This window comes from Vulpes lagopus, chromosome 6 (assembly GCF_018345385.1).
Source record: "Vulpes lagopus strain Blue_001 chromosome 6, ASM1834538v1, whole genome shotgun sequence".
Lineage (NCBI taxonomy): Eukaryota > Metazoa > Chordata > Mammalia > Carnivora > Canidae > Vulpes > Vulpes lagopus.
The window spans coordinates 92217241-92243814 of record NC_054829.1 but is presented as its reverse complement, the minus strand read 5'-3'; the positions used below and the strand labels follow the sequence as shown (position 1 = coordinate 92243814).

At 36.4% G+C, this 26574-nt stretch overlaps 1 protein-coding gene across 2 annotated transcripts in view; it reads right to left on the bottom strand.

Moving 5' to 3' along the window:
- Positions 1-26574, bottom strand: part of GRID2 (glutamate ionotropic receptor delta type subunit 2) — a 1439737-nt gene that overhangs the window by 297937 nt on the left and 1115226 nt on the right. For both annotated transcript variants that reach the window (XM_041760141.1, XM_041760142.1), the window contains one exon: positions 21976-22173. In XM_041760141.1, coding sequence (XP_041616075.1) covers positions 21976-22173 — 198 coding nt within the window. The remainder of the gene's footprint in view (positions 1-21975; positions 22174-26574) is intronic.

Sequence of the window (26574 nt, the reverse complement as noted above, 5' to 3'; positions counted from 1 at the left end):
GATTTTCTCATGGATTTTATGACCTCTCCATGTAGCAGTGAAGTAGTAATGCTAACAATTCATCATAATTTTGAAAATACTTTCTGGCCTGTTGTTTGTAATTTAGTTTAGTTATTATAGTTTTTGATTCATTGTTGTTTTAAATTTTTGTGTACATGTAACTACTGATAGCTCCCATGTAGTTTATCACATTATTTTAAACCTCTGAATGATATTTTTTCTTTTGCCTGCCTGGTATCCATTCTCCCCATAGTCTGATAAGAGCACTCGGATGTTCTTGGGGGAATCAGCATTCTCTGATGCTTACTTCATTTTTACATTGAACCTCAGCACTTGAGGTCCACACTTGGAGCAGGCCTGGCACTGAGGATGCTGCCCTTCTGGCTGCCGGCTCAGCACTGACGCATGTGTAGAACTGAGGCTCTTTGTTAGAACTACTGGTAAAAGAGAATCTGTGTTCATACTGGGAGAGATGAAAGAATGAAATCTAAGTCTGGGCCTGCAGAAAAATCGCTTTGCTAACAACAAAGGAGTGCCTGCCCGAAATTGAAACAACACACACAAAAAAAGCAGTATTGAGAGATGGAGAGAAAGTGAGCAAGGCCTGAGGAAATGAGCTTGGATCTCCTTCCCTGGATAGTTGTGGACCACTCAACTTTTTTCTTTTCTTTTTTCTTTCTTTTTTTTTTCTTTTCTTTTCCTTTTCTTTCTTTTCCTTTCCTTTCCTCCTTTCCTTTCCTTTCCTTTCTTTTCTTTTCTTTCTTTCTTTCTTTCTTTCTTTCTTTCTTTCTTTCTTTCTTTCTTTCTTTCTTTCTTTCTTTCTTTCTTTCTTTCTTTCTTTCTTTCTTTCTTTCTTTCTTGTTAAAGATTTTATTTACTTATTTTGAGAAAGAGAAAAAGAGAAAGCTCATACATGCCAGCAAGGAGGAGGGCAGAAGCAGAGGGAGAGAAAGAATCTCAAGCAGGTTCCCCTTTCAGGGTGGAGGTGGGGCTAATCTAATGACCCTGAGATCATGGCCCTGAGATCATGACAGGAGCCTAGCTGAAACTAAGAGTCCCTGGCTTAACTGATGGAGCTACCCAGGTGCCCTGTCTTTTCACACCAGCTGAGCTGTCATTTGTAATCAAAGACAATTAATTAATCTAGTTTGGAAAATACAGGAAGGTTATTTTTAAGATAGAGAATTCCTGAACCTGTTTTCAATCAGTAAAGGAGCAAAGATGTAAAAGAAATAAGAGCAAAAGAAGGTAGAGGAGCAATTTAAATTTCATTTCATGCTGATCAGCCTCAGATGCATCTATCAACCCCAGATTCCTCACCTGAACTCTAGACTCATATTTTAAAATGCCTGTTTTATTTTGTTTGGACAACTCTAAATAGTTGTTAAGAAGATGGGCTCTGAAGTCAAACAACTTCCACTCATACTCTAGTTCTTCTACTAATTAGCTGTGTTCCTTGAGCCAGTTGCTTAGACTCTCTGGGTTTTCTTATCTATATAATGAGATTAATAGTTGTATCGATTTCACAGAATTGTTATGAGGATTGAAGGAGTCAGTACCCACGAAGCTTTGGAATAGCACCTGGCTGTTTAAAATGTTAGTTACTATTTTTACTTATTTCCAAAATACTAGTTTTGATTCCTCCTTTCCTTAGTTTTCTCTGTGCCAGTAAATGGCCCCAGTCTCACTTGCATTACAGTGAAGTAGGAGTGACTGAATATAATGCAGTATATAATTCATGGACTAAAAGCTTAAAATGATGGTTGCAAAAGCCCAAGTTTAGCCTCTCAATAAAGATGGAAACTTCTTTTAAATAAGGCCAAACTGAGCAGGCTTGATATGTTGATTGATTTAATTAAAGAACAATGAGATGCCATTGAAAGATTTTAGTTAGAGAGATGGTATTACATAATGTCTGTCTTAGAGTATCATTTGACTGCTATTCATTCTTTTAAATACAAATATTTTCTAGATAGTGAGGTTTCAATGTTAAACCAAATGTATAAAATCTTTGCCTCAAGTAAGCTTATATTTTATCAGGGAAGACAGAACAAAGAGTAGGTACATAGTGAGACAGTGATATGTGTTTCAAATTACAATAAAACAGGATAAGGGAATTCATAGTGCAGAGGATAAGAGTTGTTTTGAAGAGGGTGGTGGTGGAAGGCTTCTCTTAAAATTTTTCAGCAGAGACTGGAAAAAAATGAGGTGGAGGAAGAGAGATATCTGTGGAAGTGCATTGTAGGAAGATGGGACGGGAAGTACCAAAGGCCAGCTTCAGCAAATGTGAGGAAGAGCAAGAAACTCAATAGGCTTGCAGCATGATAACTGAGAGAGATGAATGAGGTCATAAAGCAGGTGAGGAGAGCAGAACATACATAGTTTAAAGGATGTTTTTTACTGTAAGAATGGGAAGGCTCGCAAATGGCTTTCAGCAGAGGAGTGACTGGATCACTCTGGTTACTGTGTTAAAGATATGTTGAAAAAGAAAAAAAAACAATCTTACAAAAGACACTGATAAAAACAAAACAAAACAAAACAAAATAAATGAAAATATACTGAAGACAGTCAAGAATGGGAAACGAGAAAATTACAGGAACTCTGACTGCAATCCAGAGGAGAGAGGACTATGGCTAGAAGTAAGGTAGTGAGTGGAGTCAGAAATGGGGAAGCATGGGAACAATGGAAGTCTTTTTCTGCTGCTGTGGCTGAGAAGATAAGATATAAAAAGCCATGATTAAGTGAGAAGATATCTTTGGCTTTGCTCTTTCTCTTTACTCTTCCTCATTTAATCTACCTGCAAATCCTCTTTCTCTTTGCTCTTCTCATCTAATCTATCAACAACTCTTGCCAGTCTACCTTCAAAATATACATTGAACTCATTATTTACTTATTTTTTTTTTTAATGTAGTACCTGCAAAAGGTTTTACAATCTATCAGAGTCAGCAGATAAGATGAGGCCCATTTGCCTTCCCTGCAACACATTCCTAATTCTTTTTCTCATTTAATCTTCACAGTACCTGAATTCCACAGACATGGACACCACAACTCAAAGAGATTAAAAACTCTCAGAGGCTCATACAGCTATGTGTTACCAGTATCCACAACTAATGTCTGTTTCAATCCAAAGATTATGTGTTGCCACTAAGGATCAGAGAGTAAATGTAAGGATTTGGAGGCTGAAATAAGAAATCTAGGGACTAACAGTAGATTCTCAGTCTTTGCAATAAGCCATGAGCTTTAACAGAAAAAGAAATGAAAAAAGGTGTCAAGGATGGTGAGTGGGACTAGGAATAGAAATTTGAAAAGGTTGGAAAATGTTTGTAACAGCAACAATGGAGATCAAAATAAAGAATGAAAATCTAATGAATTAAAGAACACCGGAGAATCAGTGAAAGCTCTATTGATGACACTAGCTACTATGTTATTGAAATGAACCAGTTGGTCAGGTGCCATGACTTCCATAACAATAACCTGTTATCCATGTGCAGGATCACAGAAAATGGGAATGGAGATGAACAAAGGAGGCAGAGAGAAATATCAAGAACCTGAGGATATCTTGGTCAAAAATTTATCCTTATTTTGAGTGAGAATTTCCAGAAAATGAGAATACCCTTCCATCCCTTCACGAGGGCAATGAAGTTTGTCTGTTTTCTCAGATTCAAGAAATCTGATTTCTGTTATTATGGGTGAGACTTATGCATGCTATACTTTCATTTTGCTTTGTTTTGTCTGTTGCATGTTTATGCTTTCTAAAGGGGAGATTTGTCTTATCAGCTACACCAGACAGACTTCACAATATTTTCTTCGCATGCACTGAAAATTTTGATACCTGGCTAATTATTCCTCTTCACCCCAAAATCTACCAACTTCCTAACAGATTTCAGTATCTATGTAGATACCCTGCACAGCTATCATTTGGGCCCATGTCTTAAAAGTAGGCTTTATTTTTTAAAGCAGTTCTGGGTTTATGGGAAAACTGAGCATAAAGTACAAAAAGTTCTCATATACCACTCCCTTTCTCTGGCCTGCATTTCCCCTGAGCACAGTTTTGTTTTGGTTCTGTTATTAATATCTCGTGTCAGTGTGGTACATTTGTAACAACTGATTAACTGATATTGATGCCTTATTAACTAAAGTCTACAGTTTACAATAGAGTGCAATCTTTCTATGGGTTTTGGCAAATACATAATATCACGTATCGATGACTACAGTATCCTGCAGAATAGTTTCACAGCTCTAAAAAATCTCCTGTGCTCCACGTATTCATCCTTCCTCTTGCCCCATTTTGGGTCATTTTTCTTTTTAAGGTTTTATTTATTTTGAGAGAGAGAGAGAGAGAGAGAGAATAAGAGCCAGTAAGAGAGAGAGCACAAAAGGGGAAGAGGGGCAGAGGGAGAGGGAGAAGCAAACCCCTCACTGAGCAGGGAGTCCAATGTGGAGTGCAATCCTAGGACCTGATCCTAGGATCCTGGGATCATGACTTGAGCAAAAGGCAGATGTCTCACCAACTAAGCCACTCAGGTGCGCCCACCCCCTGCCTTTTTGCACCATTTTAAACTGCAATTTCTTTGGTCTCCTCTAATATTCCACCATTATCTACAAGATCAGAATCTGCATTTTATCCCTAAAATGTCTAGATTTCAGTCTCTGGTTACCTATCTTTATCCTACTAGCTCTTTCATATCTTCATACAATTTATATTTTACGTGATTTTCAACCTCAGCTTGACATTCTGATTAATTTTTCGAAAATTTTATCCAGATCTATCTCCCCAGTCATGATCACGCTCCCTGGAACATTTTAGCTTTTCTTTCATCTCACTCCTTGCTATGTTTATCCACCACATCTCAACCTTGATATGGATGTTTTACTCTTCTCTGCTCTTACACTAGGGTATTTATTTAATCCTGGCTAAAGAAAGTCACGCTATTGCTCAGATTAGCAGCAATGAAAAGTGTCTTACACAAACTTCTACTCAATCCTCACCAACACTGATCAATCCTTTTATCTATTTTTTAAGAAGATTTTTATTTATGTATTATGACGGAGAGAGAGAGAGGCAGAGACACAGGCAGAGGGAGAAGCAGGCTCTCCACAGGAGCCCGATGTGGGTCTCGATCCCAGACCCTGGGATCATGTCCTCAGTCAAAGGTAGATGCTCAACCCCTGAGCCATCCAGGCATCAGTCCTTTTGTCCATTTTGATTTAGCGTCACTATCATTTCCCTCAACAACTATTTCAAAACCTTCCACTTTCCTGTAGACTATTTCATAATACCTGTCCCCATTGTTGTCAACAGACTTAATCTTCTATTGTTATCAAGACATTTCAAATGACGAGATATGATTTTTCTCAATCTCCCAACCTCTTGTCGATAAACTTAAGTATTACCAGACACATCCTTAAAATGTTTTTATCAGCATCAAAGAAACATCTTTATGCCATTAAAATAAATTCTCAGCCTAAACTTTTATTCTATCTTTCTTGGAATCTTTATCTTTCACTTATTAACTTCCTTTTCTTACATTAGATTCTCCTTCTTTATTTTTCTTTCTCAGTTTATAATTATACTCAGGTTTCTCTTAATCCAGAAACAAACCAACAAAAACTACACGAAAACCAATGATGTTTCAAACTATTGTTTCTTTCTCTCTTTTTATTCCTATCCAAACATTCTGGAAGAGTAGTGTATATGCATGTTGCTTTCACTTTTCACTTCCAAATTTTTCTTTTTCTTTTTTTTTCCTCAAAATCTGTGGCAATCTGGTTTCTTCCCCCATCCCTGCTACCAAATTTTTTGCAGCTGAGGTCACTAACAACTTCCAAAGAGCCAACCTAGGAGACATTTGACAGTCCCTATGACTTAGAAATTTCTGACATTGCTAGTCATAACTTATTTTTTTAAAGCTCTCTTAGCTTAACTGGCCTCTTCTCCTGTGGTTTGGTCATGCTTCGTTGCATTATTCTGGTGTTTTTTTTTTTTTTTTTTAATCAAATCCTTTTCTGTCAGTTCTTTTTTTTTTTTTTAAATATTTATTTATTTATTCATGAGTGACACACAGAGAAAGAGAGAGGCAGAGACACAGGCAGAGGGAGGAGTAGGTTCCCAGCAGGGAGCCTGATGTGGAACTTGATCCTGGATCCCAGGATCATGCCCTGAGCAGAAGGCAGATGCTCAACCACTGAGCCACTCAGGCCTCCCTTTTTCTGTCAATTCTTAAAAGTGGGGGTCTTCAGAATTTCATCCTAAGATCAGCCTTGTAATCTTCTTACTGTATGATTTCTTCTTAGCAATTTCATGCATTTTCATGCTACCAGCTACCACTCATGGGCTTATGACTCCTAAATATATGCCTCTTATTGGGCCTTTTGTTGAGATTGAGAGTCCTCCATACCTGTGAATATCCCACAAATATATCCAACTCATCCTTCCTAAGCTGGCCTCATTCCTTTCCTCTCTAGATCTTTATATAGCAATCTCTTTCCCAATTAGTTAAAACCATCCTCTTATTTATTCATACAATGAACCTATGAATATCCTTAACTCCTCCCTTCCTTTCACCCTAGTCAGTGAATTCTGTTGATCTTACCTCCTGTAGGTCTCTGATTCCATATCCCCTCCCAACTGCCCTCATTCTCACTCCCATTAGTATCGTAAGACAGATTCTTATCCACTTCTTGCTTGGAGTGTGATAAAGACCTCCTTCATCTTGGCTTGCTCCCTGTACTATTTCACACCTTTCTGCCTTTGCTTATGCTTCTTTGTCAGTAGTTACCCCTTGCTTTTTGCCAGTCCCATTTCACCTGGATGATACAACTTGTTATCCTACCATGAGTATACACATCTCTTCTAGGCAGTTTACCCTTACTTTACTGTCATAGCTTTCATAGTGTCCCATGCGTGTCTCTAACACTGCACATAACTGCACTATATCATAGTTATGTTTAATGTCTGTGTTTCCCATTAGGCTAAGAGGGCCATAAGGCAAAGAACCGTGTTCTATTTATCTTTATGTCTCTAGTGCCTAACTTACTGCATAGAATATAGAGACCGCCAATGAAACATCTTTATTATAACTGCTTTTATCTTAATCACACTTGCATTCTTCCATTGTACCTTGACCATGGCATTAATACTTTTAAATGGCATATGTTTAGAAATATTTACAAAACAGCCATATAAATACATGTTTTCTATGGTGAATGCATTTATGAATTAAAATACCTGTGACAGAAATATATTTATCTTTTAAGACTAAAGAACTGCCAGATTTCTTGTCAACCATTAAAAATCAGAAAACCTATATAGCTCAGTGCAGATAATTTCTTCTTTTCCATTTTGGGGACACTTTGTTCCTTAGGAAATGACATTATTGGCATTGAATCACAAATAGTAGTATCTCATCTTCTTATCAATTTCAGTATTATGATATATCTACCTTTGAAAAGGTTCTTTATGCTTCTGAAACTATGTAAGGAGGAAAAGTGACAAAGAAGTCCACTATCGTTTGAAATGGGAGATAAGATTCTAAATACAGCTATTTTAACTTTGAAACATTACTGTAATTAGTTGCATGCTAAGTATAAATATTTCATCCCAATCTTACAGATCTATAATTTACTCTACTTGCTCTTCCTTCTGTTCTGTTTCCTGGGTTCTGGCTTCATTCCATTGTTATAACTGTTTTCCTTGGGGGTGAAACTCCTGCCATATAATTTAGCACTTGATATCAGGGTGAAGAAATATCAAACTTTTGCTTCATATAACCCTCAAAGGAATTTTTAAACTATGTACCTCTTCACATTTATAATTGACACATTGTTTATATTTGTTTAGACAACTGTAAAGTGTGCAGTTTCTAGACAGAATTGGCCATTTATCTGTTTCTCTCAACCCCACTCCTTCCATTTTTACTGTGCTATGTACTGTGAGCCTTATAAGGATGGGAATCTGTACACTACTTTTCCCAGGCTCCTCTGCCATCTGGCTCCTTCTTAATTTCTACCAGAGTGAAGCTGCTGAGATGTCAGAAAGAAGAAGAAAGAGCAGAGACTTCTGTTTTAAATGGTTATTTCAGTGGCTGTATCAGTAGTGGCAGGAGTTGATCCTTGACTTGGGCTTCTGAGGCAGAGGCAGCATCTTTGTGGCAACCCTGGTGAAGAGGCACTTCATTGCGAGATACGCAATCAACTGGAACAGTAGTGATTCCTGATATCTCTATTTTACTCCCTCCCTTTGTGCTTCCCATTCCTTCTAATGTTTTTGTGATCAATCCCTGTATTCTCTTCTCTTTGCAATTTCAGGAGTAGTTTCTGTTTTCCCGGCTGTACACTGACTTATGTGTGTTCTGTTGTAAATATTGACAATTTAAAATAAAATTGTCAAGTCATTCATTAAAACGTATTCATCAGAACCTATCGTAGTGATTTAAACCACCACTTTTCTCTAATAAGAGAAACATTTACATCATTTTTTAGAATTTTTGAACTATATTTGTCCTGCATTCTAACCTCACAGAAGTTTTATCCAAATATGTGTGTGCTTAAATGTCTTTTTTTGATCACCAAATAATATATATATTTTTGCAATAAAAATATGTATGCAAATTAAAATTAAAATCTCAAATAACCTATTATCATAAATTTAGGTTTAAAACATATCTTCTGAACTGAGTCTCATTATATTTGTATACAATATATTGATTCATTAGCCATAAAAGTGAAACTTTACAACATTGATAGAGCTTTTATTTTTTTAATTAATTGGAACATCCCACGAGTCAATAATAATTATGGTTGAATGAGGTAGGAGTGAGCATCATGCTATATATTTCATTTTATAGAAATCTTGTCCATATGAATGAATAAAAGAAAATGGAAGGAGTTTTTGGTTTTGTTTTGCTTTGTTTTTAGCAATGCCATTCAATTCCTTGAAATCATTCCTTGCTATATGTGGAAAGTTACTGTGATCTCTTCAACAAAAGAATTCCTTTTAGTGATCTAACATTTGACAATATAAGTAAATTCTTTTACTTTCTTTCTGTTGCTTTTAATTTTTTTTTTTGAGAAAAGCATCTGACTTATAAAGGGATTGTAGTGACACCAGTGTTTCTATTGTGCCTTAGTTTGGTGCATCAGAGAATATTTATACCCAGAGCCACATGTCATAAAAAGATTTTGCATGCATGAAAGATATGGTCTTCTTTTATAAAGTAGGAGAAAGGTGATTATATAAAGGATAAGGGAAATAAGAAACACCAGGGTCATATTTTCAGGTAGATCATTTTTAGGAAAGATTACTTATAGAAATTGAGAATATGGAAATTTACTTCCTGTCAAGCTACCTGTATCAGTTTGCTCCATAAAAAAGTATTCTAATATAATTCAAGTGAGGCATAAGCCTAAATAATAGAATATATAGCTATTTTCTTAATTTTTTATATTTTCATCCTAAACTTTATATACTTGTTTTTTCCTATATAATGTTCTATATGGTATTCCCAACTCTGTTCTTCCCCTTTAAACCAGAAGAAAATAATTTATTGGTCACATGAACCCACCCTTAAAAATTTCTCTTGTTCTGATTAGAACATGTCTCTCAATTTTCTACTTCACATTGAAACATCTTTTGGCCAGACCTGAGTTCTCATAAATTTTAAGAGCATATGAATTACAGAAAGCTATAAAGTAATAAGGCAGATGAAGAATAGAGGAGACTTTGCCAGATTCTTAGTTTTTGTTGCTGTTGTTGTTTGTTCATTTGTTTTGTTTTTTTAGATTCCACATATAAATGAAATCATATGATACTTGTCTTTCTCTGACTTATTTCACTTAGCATAATATCCGTAGACCCATCCATGTTATCACAAATGATATAATTTCATTTTTAAAATATTTTTATTTATTTATTCATGAGAGACAGATTGAGAGAGAGAGAGAGAGAGAGGCAGAGACACAGGCAGAGGGAGAAGCAGACTCCATGCAGGGAGCCGGACTCGATCCTGGGTCTCCGGGTCTCCAGGATCAGGCTCTGGGCTGAAGGTGGTGCTAAACCGCTGAACCACCCGGGCTGCCTCTCATTTTTTTTTTTTTTTTATAGCTGAGAAATATTCCATTGTGTATATACACCACATATTCTTTTTTTTTTTTTTAATATTTTTATTTATTCATGAGAGACACAGAAAGAGAGAGGCAGAGACACAGGCCGAGAAAGAAGCAGGCTCCATGCAGGGAGCCCGATGTGGGACTTGATCCCGGGTCACCAGGATCACACATTGGGCCGAAGGCAGGTGCCAAACCGTTGAGTCACCCAGGCATCTCACATTCTTAATTTTAAAAATCGATTTCATATATATATTTAGGGAATCTCTATCTGGCTGTAGTTTCCTCTCTAAAAATTATGTTATGTCCTGAACACCTGACTTGTAGTTTTAATGGGAAGACTCTTTAACATGAGAGAAATCCAACTCTGAAGCATGAGTGCCACTCCTGGAAAAATCAAATAAACTCAGAAAATTTCTATATTTTTTCTTTGACTCTTTTTTTAATGTGGTAGTCTGTCCATATTCATCATGACAGACTCCTGAAAACATTCTTTTAATTTTAGTTTTCTCTTACGAAGGTAGACAATTATGTGGACCTATGCAGTTCAACTCATGCTTCTTAAGGATCGACTCTGTTTCCTATTATTTAAAACATACTTAGATTATGAAAAATGCTTACACTAGCAGAAAACATATAACAATAATATGCTCATTTTTCTGGAGCTCTGTCATAACGTTATTATGCCATTTCGATGGTGTTACTTTGCTTTACAGAGGTAAATAAGGCCTAAGAAAGTTTCAATATGATGAATCTTATTGGATTATCCAAAATACTTTATGATATTTTACTGAATTATCACGTTTTCGATTTTTTTCCTATCTTTGCTGTCTCCTACAAACTTTTATATAGGCTTATTCCTCTACGCTTGAGAAATATCTAAGTATTTTCTCAAAACTTAGAATGACTAAATATCTTCTTGAATAAAATAAAAATCTAGTTGCAGTAAACAGAGTTTTATAATTTTTCTGGCTAAAAATCAGTTGTGAATTACTCTCTTTAAGCCCAATTTTTTGCGTTATGAAAGGATGGCACTGAACTTAAGTTATCATACAATAATGGCATGCTCTCCCATGCAAATAAAAACAGTCCAATTGAATGTTAATGAAGACTAGCATACTATTGCTTATGTGGGGTTGTTATATAAGAAATTCCTAAAGCGTGTTTTTTTAAGTCATAGTTGTAAGTAATTGTCACATTAACATTGTATTTCTCACCTCAAGGGGAAAAAGCAAGTCTTAAAAATGTAACTAACTGGAACAAGCCCACAAGTCTAAAAACAGCATCAACGTTAGACTAATTCTAACAATGCTTTTATATCATTAACTTGCATTTCGCAAATGAAGTTTCTTAGCATAATAACTCATTAAGAATTTTATCTGTTATCTTTATAAGGCAACTTTTATACTGTCTTTTTATAATGCCTGTGCTTTTCTTTATCCTTTTGTGTTAACATAATTGCTTATCTGGGTTCAGATCAGGAAGGATCTCCCAGAAACAACAGCAGAATACAGAGAGTTTGTGGTTTTAATATAAGAATACAAGATAAATTCTCATGGTTTTAATAAGAGTAATGAGAATTGATCATTTCCCTTTTCCTACTGAAAATATTGATATGTTTTTCAAATAAGATTTCATGTGTAATTGGTTTAATAAATAAAGCAAACTCAGTAAGATTTTAATGGATATATAAATAGGATTATTATTTTTCCTACCACTGCCTTCAAAACCTTATTTTTTTTTCTCTTCCCCATCTCTTGGAAGCAACTTATTCAGATATATTAGCTTTCTGAATACTTTTAAGTATTTCAGAAATAATTTCAGTTCTGGCAATGCTAAGATAGTTTTTACTGGATTAACCCAACAAATAATAACAATTATAAATTCTGTATCAAATTTAAAAACAAAACAAACAAACAAACAAAAAACAAATTTAAAAACACACAAGTTAAAAGGACCGTAGAAAAACCAAAAGCAGGAAGAAACTGAAAGGCATCGGACCCTTGAAAAATGGTAATTGCATAAGGTGAGATCCACTTTTATATGGCTTATCAGTGAGGACCCACCTCAGTTTAGGTGACAAGTGGTATTAGAGCTCAAACAGAAAGTCAGAGTTTTATTAGCTTAAAGTGTCAGAAGATGGAGTCTGAGGCAGCCAGGGTGGCTAGGAATTAAAAGGGAAATCACAGAAAGGAGGGAGTCGTGGAGGAATGAGTCAAAAATTTGTGAATAAGCATCCCTCAAGTCCTTGGTTGACTCCTAAACTGCACATGCATGAGGATGACTTTTTAAAAAATCAGCAGAAAGCAACAACCAGAAGACTAAAAGAGCTGAACAAAGATTATAATTACTGCTTATGACAGGGAAGATAGAGATAAAATTTTGAGTCCCTTTAAGTCACAAGGGTTTGATGAGAACCACAGGCTTTTCATAGAAACTCCAGAAGGCTATGCTTAAGAACATAAGGATTGCTAAAACCAATTGATTTTCCCTAAAAACTAAGAGAAAGTAAAAAAGACCTGATTTACCAACATATAAAACCAAACCTCTACAAATTCAGGGGAAACCTGTAACTACCTACTAAAACAAAAATCAGTCCTCTTTGGAGCATGCAATCCCAGAGATATAATCTCAAGTCTTAATAATGTATGAACCACAATAGTCAGTATCCAATCAAACATGACAAAACAGAAATAAGGGCTATAAAAAAATGTGATCTATGGTTAATAGAAACATCAGTCAACATAAATCTGTCTGGAGATGGCAAAGATGTTGAAATTGTAGCAGACAAGGACTTTAAAGTAGCTATTATGAATATGATGAAGGATTTACAAGAAAAGATGATCATAATAGAAAGATTTCTCATAAGAGAAATGGAAATTATTTCAGACACAAGTTAAAAGGACCGTAGAAAAACCAAAAGCAGGAAGAAACTGAAAGGCATCGGACCCTTGAAAAATGGTAATTGCATAAGGTGAGATCCACTTTTATATGGCTTATCAGTGAGGACCCACCTCAGTTTAGGTGACAAGTGGTATTAGAGCTCAAACAGAAAGTCAGAGTTTTATTAGCTTAAAGTGTCAGAAGATGGAGTCTGAGGCAGCCAGGGTGGCTAGGAATTAAAAGGGAAATCACAGAAAGGAGGGAGTCGTGGAGGAATGAGTCAAAAATTTGTGAATAAGCATCCCTCAAGTCCTTGGTTGACTCCTAAACTGCACATGCATGAGGATGACTTTTTAAAAAATCAGCAGAAAGCAACAACCAGAAGACTAAAAGAGCTGAACAAAGATTATAATTACTGCTTATGACAGGGAAGATAGAGATAAAATTTTGAGTCCCTTTAAGTCACAAGGGTTTGATGAGAACCACAGGCTTTTCATAGAAACTCCAGAAGGCTATGCTTAAGAACATAAGGATTGCTAAAACCAATTGATTTTCCCTAAAAACTAAGAGAAAGTAAAAAAGACCTGATTTACCAACATATAAAACCAAACCTCCACAAATTCAGGGGAAACCTGTAACTACCTACTAAAACAAAAATCAGTCCTCTTTGGAGCATGCAATCCCAGAGATATAATCTCAAGTCTTAATAATGTATGAACCACAATAGTCAGTATCCAATCAAACATGACAAAACAGAAATAAGAGCTATAAAAAATGTGATCTATGGTTAATAGAAACATCAGTCAACATAAATCTGTCTGGAGATGGCAAAGATGTTGAAATTGTAGCAGACAAGGACTTTAAAGTAGCTATTATGAATATGATGAAGGATTTACAAGAAAAGATGATCATAATAGAAAGATTTCTCATAAGAGAAATGGAAATTATTTGTAAAAAATGATATTCAGAACTGAAAAATAAGCTACCTAAAATTTAAAAAAAAATGTTACTACATGGACTAGCAGAAAATTGGAGATTGTAGAAGAAAGAATCAGTAAACTTGAAAGCAGATCAAGATAAATTATTTAATGTAAAAGAATAAAAATATTTAAAGAAATTAAATAATACCTCAGAGACTCAGAGACAATATTAAGAGGTCTACCTTGAATTCTCTGAGCCTTAAAGAGAGAGGAGAAAGGGAAAATGATAGAAAACAGTAATTCTAGAAAGAATTGGCAACACTTATTAGTATCTTTGTGAAAGAAAACCTGGAAGCTTAGTGAATCCCTAGGAGTATAAATACAAAGAAAATCATATCTAGGTACATCATAGTTACCCATTAAAACATGAAAAATGAAAAAAAAAATTGTAAAGAACACCACCCCACACCATAAAAAAAAAACAAAAGTACAAATGACGTCTAACTTCCCATCAGAAACAATATATTGCAAAAAGCAATAGAAAGACATCTTTATAATGATGAACATTAAGAAAAACTGTCGACTCAGAGTTTTATACACACTAAGAATATCACTCAAAACTGAGGGCAATAAAGACATTTTAAGGTAAAAAAATTTAAGACATTTCAAAAGTTTTTCTGAAATAAATAATAGCAAGTAAGAGCCCAAATATGTAGAAATAAGTGAAGAACCTTAGAAATAGTGGATAAATGGTTAAATACCAGAACCTTTTTTTTCCCTCTCTATAAAAGACAATTGAACATTTAAATTGAAAAATTATTACATTTTACTGTGGAATTCTGAAATTATAATTATCATGATCACACTAGCATAAAGGATAGAATGGTATAAATGAAACCATATTGTTACAAGTATATATCTCTTTAAAAATGTGAAATGGCAGAAGAGTAGGGTCCCCAAATCACCTGTCCCCACCAAATTACATAGATAACCTTCAAATCATCCTGAAAATCTACGAATTCAGCCTGAGACTTAAAGAGAGAACAGCTGGAATGCTACAGTGAGAAGTTCCCGCTTCTATCCAGGTAGGAAGATGGGGAAAAAGAAATAAAGAAACAAAAGGCCTCCAAGGGGGAGGGGCCCTGCGAGGAGCCGGGCTGAGGCCGGGGCAAGTGTCCCCAGGACAGGAGAGCCCCGTCCCGGAGGAGCAGGAGCTGCACCAACCTTCCCGGGCAGAAAGGGGCTCGCAGGGAGTTGGAGCAGGACCCAGGAGGGCGGGGATGCTCTCAGACTCCCTGTGACACTAACAGACACCTGCATCCCGGGAGGGAGAGTGCGCTGCGCTCCCTAAGGGCTGCAGCACGCACGGCGGGACCGGAGCAGCTCGGAGGGGCTCGGGAGTGGCTCCTCGCAGGGGGCTGCGGGGCGGGAGCTCGAATCCAATAGCTCAGGCTCCGGAGCACAGGGCGCCGGGACACAGCCCAGGATCCGGCCTCCCCCCGGGACAGGCAGAGGCCGGGAGGGCCCAGGACAGCCAGGACGCTCCTGCCGGAGGTGAGCAGATCAGTGGCCCCGCCCCGGAGCCTCCAGGCCCTGCAGACAGAGAGCTCTGGAGCTACTGCGGGGGCTGACTCCAGGGCTGCAGAGCTGGCCCCGCCACTGCAGTGGTTCCTCCTGGGGCCTCACGGGGTGAACAACCCCCACTGAGCCCTGAACCAGGCAGGGGGCAGAGCAGCTCCGCTAAGTGCTAACACCTGAAAATCAGCACAACAGGCCCCTCCCCCAGAAGACCAGCGAGACGGACCAGTTCCAGGGTCCGTTTGCTTCCCTCACCCTTTTCTTTTTCTTTCCCTTTTTTCTTTTTTCTTTTTCTCTCTTTTTTTTATAATCTTTTTCTCTTTTCTTTCCTTCTTTCTCTCCTCTCTTTTTCTCCTTTTCCCAATACAATTTGTTTTTGGTCACTCTGCACTGAGCAAAATGACTAGAAGGAAAACCTCACCTCAAAAGAAAGAAACAGTCCTCTCTCCCACAGAGTTACAAAATCGGGATTACAATTCAGTGTCAGAAAGCCAATTCAGAAGCACTATTATGCAGCTACTGGTGGCTCTAGAAAAAAGCATAAAGGACTCAAGAGACTTCATGACTGCAGAATTTAGATCCAATCAGGCAGAAATTAAAAATCAATTAAATGAGATGCAATCCAAACTAGAAGTCCTAATGACGAGGGTTAACGAGGTGGAAGAACGAGTGAGTGACATAGAAGACAAGTTGATGGCAAAGAGGGAAACTGAGGAAAAAAGAGACAAACAATTAAAAGACCATGAAGACAGATTAAGGGAAATAAACGACAGCCTGAGGAAGAAAAACCTACATTTAATTGGGGTTCCCGAGGGCGCCAAAGGGGACAGAGAGCCAGAATATGTATTTGAACAAATCGTAGCTGAAAACTTTCCGAATCTGGGAAGGGAAACAGGCATTCAGATCCAGGAAATAGAGAGATACACCTCTAAAATCAATAAAAACCGTTCAACACCGTGACATTTAATAGTGAAGCTTGCAAATTCCAAAGATATAGAGAAGATCCTTAAAGCAGCAAGAGAAGAAATCCCTGACTTTTATGGGGAGGAGTATTAGGGTAACAGCAGACCTCTCCACAGAGACCTGGCAAGCCAGAAAGGGCTGGCAGGATATATGCAGGGTCCTAAATGAGAAGAACATGCAACCAAGAATACTTTATCCAGCAAGACTCTCATTCAAAATGGAAGGAGAGATAAAGAGCTTCCAAGACAGGCAGGAACTAAAAGAATATGTGACCTCCAAACCAGCTCTGCAAGAAATTTTAAGGGGGACTCTTAAAATTCCCCTTTAAGAAGAAGTTCAGTGGAACAATCCACAAAAACAAGGACTGAATAGATATCATGATGACACTAAACTCATATCTTTCAATAGTAACTCTGAACGTGAACGGGCTTAATGACCCCATCAAAAGGTCCAGGGTTTCAGACTGGATAAAAAAGCAGGACCCATCTATTTTCTGCCTACAAGAGACTCATTTTAGACAGAAGGACACCTACAGCCTGAACATAAAACTTTGGAGAACCATTACCATTCAAATGGTCCTCAAAAGAAAGCAGGGGTAGCCATCCTTATATCGGATAAGCTAAAATTTATCCCGAAGACTGTAGTGAGAGATGAAGAGGGACACTATATCATACTTAAAGGATCAATCCAACAAGAGGACTTAACAATCCTCAATATATATGCTCCGAATGTGGGAGCTGCCAAATATATCAATCAGTTAATAATCAAAGTTAAGGCATACTTAGATCATAATACACTTATATTTGGTGACTTCAATCTAGCGCTTTCTACACTCGGTAGGTCTTCTAAACACAACATCTCCAAAGAAACAAGAGCTTTAAATGATACACTGGACCAGATGGATTTCACAGATATCTACAGAACTTTACATCCAAACTCAACTGAATACACAGTCTTCTCAAGTGCACATGAAACTTTCTCCAGAATAGACCACATACTGGGTCACAAATTGGGTCTGAACCGATACCAAAAGATTGGGATTGTCCCCTGCATATTCTCAGACCATAATGCCTTGAAATTAGAACTAAATCACAACAAGAAGTTTGGAAGGACTTCAAACACGTGGAGGTTATGGACTATCCTGCTAAAAGATGAAAGGGTCAACCAGGAAATTAAGGAAGAATTTAAAAAGATTCATGGAAACTAATGAGAATGAAGATACAACTGTTCACAATCTTTGGGATGCAGCAAAAGCAGTCCTGAGGGGGAAATACATGGCAATACAAGCATCCATCCAAAAACTGGAAAGAACTCAAATTCAAAAGCTAACCTTACACATAAAGGAGCTAGAGAAAAAAGAGCAGATAGATCCTACGCCCAGCAGAAGAAGAGAGTTAATTAATATTCGAGCAGAACTCAACGAAATCGAGACCAGAAGAACTGTGGAACAGATCAACAAAATCAGGAGTTGCTTCTTTTAAAGAATTAATAAGATAGATAAACCATTAGCCAGCCTTATTAAACAGAAGAGAGAGAAGCCTCAAATTAATAAAATCATGAATGAGAAAGGAGAGATCACTACCAACACCAAGGAAATACAAACGATTTTAAAAACATATTATGAACAGCTATACGCCAATAAATTAGGCAATCTAGAAGACATGGATGCATTTCTGGAAAGCCACAAACTACCAAAACTGGAACAGGAAGAAATAGAAAACCTGAACTTGCCAATAACCAGGAGGAAATTGAAGCAGTCATCAAAAACCTCCCAAGACACAAAGTCCAGGGCCAGAGGGCTTCCCAGGGGAATTTTATCAAACGTTTAAAAAAGAAACCATACCTATTCTAATAAAACTGTTTGGAAAGATAGAAAGAGATGGAGAACTTCCAAATTTGTTCTATGAGGCAAGCATCACCTTAATTCCAAAACCAGACAAAGACCCCACCAAAAAGGAGAATTACAGACCAATATCCCTGATGAACATGGATGCAAAAATTCTCAACAAGATACTAGCCAATAGGATCCAACTGTACATTAAGAAAATTATTCACCAGGACCATGGAGGATTTATTCCTGGGACACAAGGCTGGTTCAACACTCATAAAACAATCAGTGTGATTCATCATATCAGCAAGAGAAAAACCAAGAACCATATGATCCTCTCATTAGATGCAGAGAAAGCATTTGACAAAATACAGCATCCATTCCTGATCAAAACCCTTCAGAGAGTAGGGAAAGAGGGAACATTCCTCAACATCTTAAAAGCCATCTACGAAAAGCCCACAGGAAATATCATTCTCAATGGGGAAGCACTGGGAGCCTTTCCTCTAAGATCAGGAACAAGACAGGGATGTCCACTCTCACCACTGCTATTCAACAAAGTACTGGAAGTCCTACCTCAGCAATCAGACAACAAAAAGACATTAAAGGCATTCAAATTATCAAAGAAGAAGTCAAACTCTCCCTCTTCACCACTGACATGATACTCTACATATACAACCCAAAAGCCTCCACCCCAAGATTGCTAGAACTCATACAGCAATTTGGCAGTGTGGCAGGATACAAATCAATGCCCAGAAGTCAGTGGCATTTCTATACACTAACAATGACACTGAAGAAAGAGAAATTAAGGAGTCCATCCCATTTACAATTGCACCCAGAACCATAAGATACCTAGGAATAAACCTAACCAAAGAAGTGAAGGATCTATACCCTAAAAACTATAGAACACTTCTGAAGGAAATTGAGGAAGACACAAAGAGATGGAAAAATATTCCATGCTCATGGATTGGCAGAATTAATATTGTGAAAATGTCAATGTTACCCAGGGCAATTTACACGTTTGATGCAATCCCTATCAAAATACCATGTACTTTCTTCAGAGAGTTAGAACAAATTATTTTAAGATTTGTGTGGAATCAGAAAAGACCCTGAATAGCCAGGGGAATTTTAAAAAAGAAAACCATATCTGGGGGCATCACAATGCCAGATCTCAGGTTGTACTACAAAGCTGTGGTCATCAAGACAGTGTGGCACTGGCACAAAAACAGACACATAGATCAATGGAACAGAATAGAGAACCCAGAAGTGGACCCTCAACTTTATTGTCAACTAATATTCGATAAAGGAGGAAAGACTATCCACTGGAAGAAAGACAGTCCCTTCAATAAATGGTGCTGGGAAAATTGGACATCCACATGCAGAAGAATGAAACTAGACCACTCTCTTTCACCATACACAAAGATAAACTCAAAATGGATGAAAGATCTAAATGTGAGACAAGATTCCATCAAAATCCTAGAGGAGAACATAAGCAACACCCTTTTTGAACTCAGCCACAGTAACTTCTTGCAAGATACATCCATGAAGGCAAAAGAAACAAAAGCAAAAATGAACTATTGGGACTTCATCAAGTTAAGAAGCTTTTGCACAGCAAAGGATACAGTCAACAAAACTCAAAGACAACCTACAGAATGGGAGAAGATATTTTCAAATGACATATCAGATAAAGGGCTAGTTTCCAAGATCTATAAAGAACTTATTAAACTCAACACCAAAGAAACAAACAATCCAATCATGAAATGGGCAAAAGACATGAAGAGAAATCTCACAGAGGAAGACATAGACATGGTCAACACGCACATGAGAAGATGCTCTGCATCACTTGCCCTCAGGGAAATACAAATCCAAACCACAATGAGATACTACCTCACACCAGTGAGAATGGGGAAAATTAACAAGGCAGGAAACCAAAAATGTTGGAGAGGATGCAGAGAAAAGGGAACCCTCTTACACTGTTGGTGGGATTGTGAACTGGTGCAGCCACTCTGGAAAATTGTGTGGAGGTTCCTCAAAGAGTTAAAAATAGACCTGCCCTACGACCCAGCAATTGCACTGCTGGGGATTTACCCCAAAGATTCAGATGCAATGAAACGCTGGGACACCTGTACCCCAATGTTTATAGCAGCAATGTCCACAATAGCCAAACTGTGGAAGGAGCCTCGGTGTCCATCGAAAGATGAATGGATAAAGAAGATGTGGTTTATGTACACAATGGAATATTACTCAGCCATTAGAAACGACAAATACCCACCATTTGCTTCAATGTGGATGAAACTGGAGGGTATTATATTATGCTGAGTGAAGTGAGTCAATCGGAGAAGTACAACCATTGTATGTTCTCATTCATTTGGGGAATACAAATAATAGTGAAAAGGAATAGAAGGGATGGGAGAAGAAGTGGGTAGGAAATATCAGGAAGGGAGACAGAACATAAAGACTCCTAACTCTGGGAAACGAACTAGGGGTGGTGGAAGGGGAGGAGGGTGGGTGGTGGGGGTGAATGGGTGACGGGCACTGAGGGGGGCACTTGACGGAATGAGCACTGGGTGTTATTCTGTATGTTGGCAAATTGAACACCAATAAAAATTTATTATTAAAAAATGTGAAATCGTATAATATTAAACTACATAGGACGTGATAAATTAAGAATACATATTATAATCTCTATATTAACCACATGAACAGAAATACAAAGAGATATGGTAAATGTCAAAAGAGGAAATAAAGTCAAATATGAAAAATATTCACTTAACCAAAGAGAGGCAAAAAGAGAACAGAGAGGAAAAGGGACATACATAAATCCAATTTAACCTGAACCAACTATTATAAATAGTTGAACCCAACTATTCAAAAATTCATCACGAAGACATAATAATTATAAATGTGTGTGCACTGGGATGCCTGGGTGGCTCAGTGGTTACACGTCTGCTTTTAGCTTGGGGCATGATCCTGGGGGTCCAGGGATCCAGTCCCACATTGGGCTCCCTGCATGGAGCCTGCTTCTCCCTCTGCCTATGTCTCTGCCTCTCTCTCTCTGTGTCTGTCATTAATAAATAAATAAAATGTTTAAAAATTTTTTCAAATAAATATGTTTGTACCTAATAAGAGAGATTTTTAAAAAAGCAAAAACTGACAGAAATAAAGATAAATTGAGAATAAGCATCTCTCTGAAAAATTAAAGAACAAAGAGAAATATATCAATAAGGATAGAGAAACCTTACTTAGATCCTGAAACTAAATGATTAGTCCCTAATTGATCAGCATTTTATTATTTTTTTGGAAATAACATTGCATTTTTAAAAGAAAATGATATGAATTGTGTTTTAAGTTACATCGTGACTTCATTGTGTATCATATACAGGCAAAATGTTTGGAGTATAACTTTAGCAAAGGCAAGACCTTGTTATAGATATTTTTTTATTATAAGAAATATTTTGAAATTTTGCTTTATTTTACTCATCAGTTTTTCTTTACACAAAGTTTATAAAATAGTACTGGCTATAACTTTTGCTAACTTTTGTATTCAACATTACCATCTGATGCTTTGCCTTACACATATTTTATATGAAATTAGCTTTCAAGAGTTATAGTTCAATTACTGGAGGTGTGATAGGTAGAGAGACAGATGGATAGATAGATAGATAGATAGATAGATAGATAGATAGATAGATAAATGCTTACCTTAAAGACTAGTTCTCCTACTAAGCCATTCCATGTTCCATCTTCTTGTGGGCTTCCATACTTGTGATCCGGTGCAACATAAATTTCATAGTTAAAACCCAGGTAGTTAGATAAGGCATCCAAAACATCAATGGAGAAGCCCTGGTATTTCTTCGGCTTACCCAAGACATTTTCAGAGACCATTACAAAAGGTTCTTCCTACATGGAAATAAGAGAAATCCTTGATGTCAATCTATAGTGCTCCCTAAAAGCAAAAATTAATTCTTCAAAGAGTTTTGCTTAGAAACAGCCTAAAAATTGCTTTTGAACTTGAGAGAATTAATTTAGAAATATAACTTATGCGTTATTAATGTGTCATCATATTGAACAATGTTTAATCACTGAATTTCTTTTCAACTCTCATTTAATTACTACTGTATCAAAAATTAGATGAAAATGACTATAAACATTTAGGGGCCATGAATTCATTTTTCTTGCCTCTCTCAGACCATTCTATAATCCATTAATAATAAAATTATATTTAAGAAGCCATAAATTTATTGTATATAAGGCATTTATCTATATATGTCAAAATATGTAAAATAATATTTTAACAGATAAACTCTACATAAACTCTGAAAAGTACAAAAAAATCTAAGAACATATAATTTAGCTAAAATTTATAACATTTCCTGGAAGTTATTTGATAAGTAATTTTGAAGTGTGGATATAAACACACATTTCATTGCAAAAATAGCTTCTCTACCATTGCTATGAGAAATTCACTTAAGTTTTTGGTAAACTGTGTAATTTAGTAAATTTAGCAAATTGGTTTCTGCTTCCACCTCTTTTATCACTTTGTGTTTTTGTTCTCTTACAGTTAACAAATTGGCTCCTTTCACTTTTTAGAACACCTGGTGTTAAGAAAGCTCAATCAGTTTGTAACATGCTAGCAGACTAAAGCAAATTAGATAATCTATTAATTTCCTAAACTTGTTCAGAAACCTTTCAGAACAGTAATATTTACAGATAACCATATATAACAGTAAACCATATATAACAGTACATAAACCTTTTGGAACAGTAATATTGCAGGTAACTATATATATATTATATATAACTATAGATACATAACTATAGTTACATAGATAACTATAATATATAACTATATACATATATATAGTTATATATATATAACTATATACGTGTGTGTGTATATATATTTAACTATATACATGTGTGTGTGTATATATATTTAACTATATACATGTGTGTATATATATATAACTATATACATGTGTGTGTATATATATATAACTATATACGTGTGTGTGTATATATATATATAACTATATACATGTGTGTGTGTATATATATATATAACTATATACATGTGTGTGTATATATATATATAACTATATACATGTGTGTGTATATATATATATAACTATATACGTGTGTGTGTATATATATATATATATATATATACATATCTCCCTTCAGGCAGGTTAAAATCTATTCTGGGTTTAAGCCAGAAAACACAAAGATTTTATCCTTGGATCATTTTTCCTTAGGGACTCACATATGGAACTTCACTGAGGTATAAAATAATACTTTCCTTTGATTTTTCATCAAAGATACCAAGTAAGTGCCTTATACTCCTCGCATCCATTATAGAAGTATTGGATACCATAACATTCATTTTTTTCCCCTAAAAATTACCATGAGATAAATTTTTGAATTGTCCAGAGCCAAGAGGGCTTCACTTTGCTTCAGTAATGCCTTCTCCTAATTAAAATACAATAACCTATTATTTTGTATCTCTTTTCACTTTGGACACCCAGAAAATCAGTTCTAAGTTTGATGTTCATCTACAACTATGCTGATAGTGTGGTATTTGTATTATTTTTTAAGTCTTGGTTTTCTAAACTACTGATGCTTTCTGTTTTTAAAAATTTGGTCTGGTCAACTGTTTATATCTTAGAGTAAAGTAAATCAGTAAATAAATAGTAAAGGAGGTTTACTGCTATCTATTCCCTAGTAGCTGTTCTCTTCCTCACTAATATATATATATATATATATATATATACACACACACACACACACACACATATATATACATACATATATATGTATAATAGAGAGATATATTATATATATTATATTCTATATATATCCTATATATATTCTATATATATTCTATATTCTACATTATATATATTCTATATATTCTCTTTATATATTCTATATATAGTAGAGAGAGATGCATATGTATATCTATATATATCAATCTATCTATATATTTTTATATTAGCACCTGAGAATAAAGACATTCCATAGTCTCCCTTTAGGCCAGGTGAGACCATGTAACTAATACTGGCCAATGCAGTGTAAGCCGGTACTTTGTGCAACTGTTTTTGCATCTTTCCTCCTTCTTTCCAGCTAGAATGAACATATAATAGCTGAGGCTCTAGTACTGTGTTAAAGCACATAGTGGAGAAACAAGACAGAAGGAATCCATGCCCTTGACATGTGAAATACCATACCAGACTGTAACTCTCTAGGATTCTGGAATATATGAAAAAAAGAAATTTCAATCTTTTTTTGTTGTCAGGCTCCTGATTGTTTTCCCATTACAGTAGTATCTGATGATGATGAACACTGATAGATTGATAGATCAGTAGAAGAGAGGTTGTGAGAATGAATAAAAGTTTCTAGCAATACTGATGTTTTTAATCTAAATGCTATCAAATGAGAGAAAAGTAAAGATTCAGTCAATTCCTTAATATTATGTGTAAAAGACATAACATCTTGATGACTCTAAATATATATTTTTAAATGTATAATAATCTTTCAGATAATTGGCAGAATTTGTTACTGTCCATTCAGTTTTATGGACAAAATATACACCTAACCAGTGTCTGCTTTGATATGAAATATTGCCGTTTTCTTTTTTTTATAATAAATTTATTTTTTATTGGTGTTCAATTTGCCAACATACAGAATAACACTCAGTGTTCATCCCGTCAAGTGCCCCCCTCAGTGCCCGTCACTCATTCACCCCCACCCCCCGCCCTCCTCCCCTTCCACCACCCCTAGTTCATTTCCCAGAGTTAGGAGTCTTTATGTTCTGTCTCCCTTTCTGATATTTCCCACACATTTCTTCTCCCTTCCCTTATATTCCCTTTCACTATTATTTGTATTCCCCCAAACATATAATGTTTGTCCTTCTCCGATTGACTCACTTCACTCAGCATAATACCCTCCAGTTCCATCCACGTTGAAGCAAATGGTGGGTATTTGTTGTTTCTAATGGCTGAGTAATATTCCATTGTATTCATAAACCACATCTTCTTTATCCATCATCTTTCGATGGACACCGAGGCTCCTTCCACAGTTTGGCTATTGTGAACATTGCTGCTATAAACATCGGGGTGCAGGTGTCCCAGCGTTTCATTGCATCTGTATCTTCCGGGTAAATCCCCAACAGTGCAATTGCTGGGTCATAGGGCAGGTCTATTTTTAACTCTTTGAGGAACCTCCACACAGTTTTCCAGAGTGGCTGCACCAGTTCACATTCCCACCAACAGTGTAAGAGGGTTCCCTTTTCTCCACATCCTCTCCAACATTTTTGGTTTCCTGCCTTGTTAATTTTCCCCATTCTCACTGGTGTGAGGTGGTATCTCATTGTGGTTTGGATTTGTATTTCCCTGAGGGCAAGTGATGCAGAGCATCTTCTCATGTGCGTGTTGACCATGTCTATGTCTTCCTCTGTGAGATTTCTCTTCATGTCTTTTGCCCATTTCATGGTTGGATTGTTTGTTTCTTTGGTGTTGAGTTTAATAAGTTCTTTATAGATCTTGGAAACTAGCCCTTTATCTGATAGGTCATTTGCAAATATCTTCTCCCATTCTGTAGGTTGTCTTTTATTTAGTTTTGTTGACTGTATCCTTTGCTGGGCAAAAGCTTCTTATCTTGATGGAGTCCCAATAGTTCATTTTTGCTTTTGTTTCTTTTGCCTTCGTGGATGTACCTTGCAAGAAGTTACTGTAGCTGAGTTCAAAAAGGGTGTTGCTTGTGTTCTCCTCTAGGATTTTGATGGAATCTTGTCTCACATTTAGATCTTTCATCCATTTTGAGTTTATCTTTGTGTATGGTGAAAGAGAGTGGTCTAGTTTCATTCTTCTGCATGTGGATGTCCAATTTTCCCAGCACCATTTATTGAAGGGACTGTCTTTCTTCCAGTGGATAGTCTTTCCTCCTTTATCGAATATTAGTTGACAATAAAGTTGAGGGTCCACTTCTGGGTTCTCTATTCTGTTCCATTGATCTATGTGTCTGTTTTGGTGCCAGTGCCACACTGTCTTGATGACCACAGCTTTGTAGTACAACCTGAGATCTGGCATTGTGATGCCCCCAGATATGGTTTTCTTTTTTAAAATTCCCCTGGCTATTCAGGGTCTTTTCTGATTCCACACAAATCTTAAAATAATTTGTTCCAACTCTCTGAAGAAAGTCCATGGTATTTTGATAGGGATTGCATCAAACGTGTAAATTGCCCTGTGTAACATTGACACTTTCACAATATTAATTCTGCCAATCCATGAGCATGGAATATTT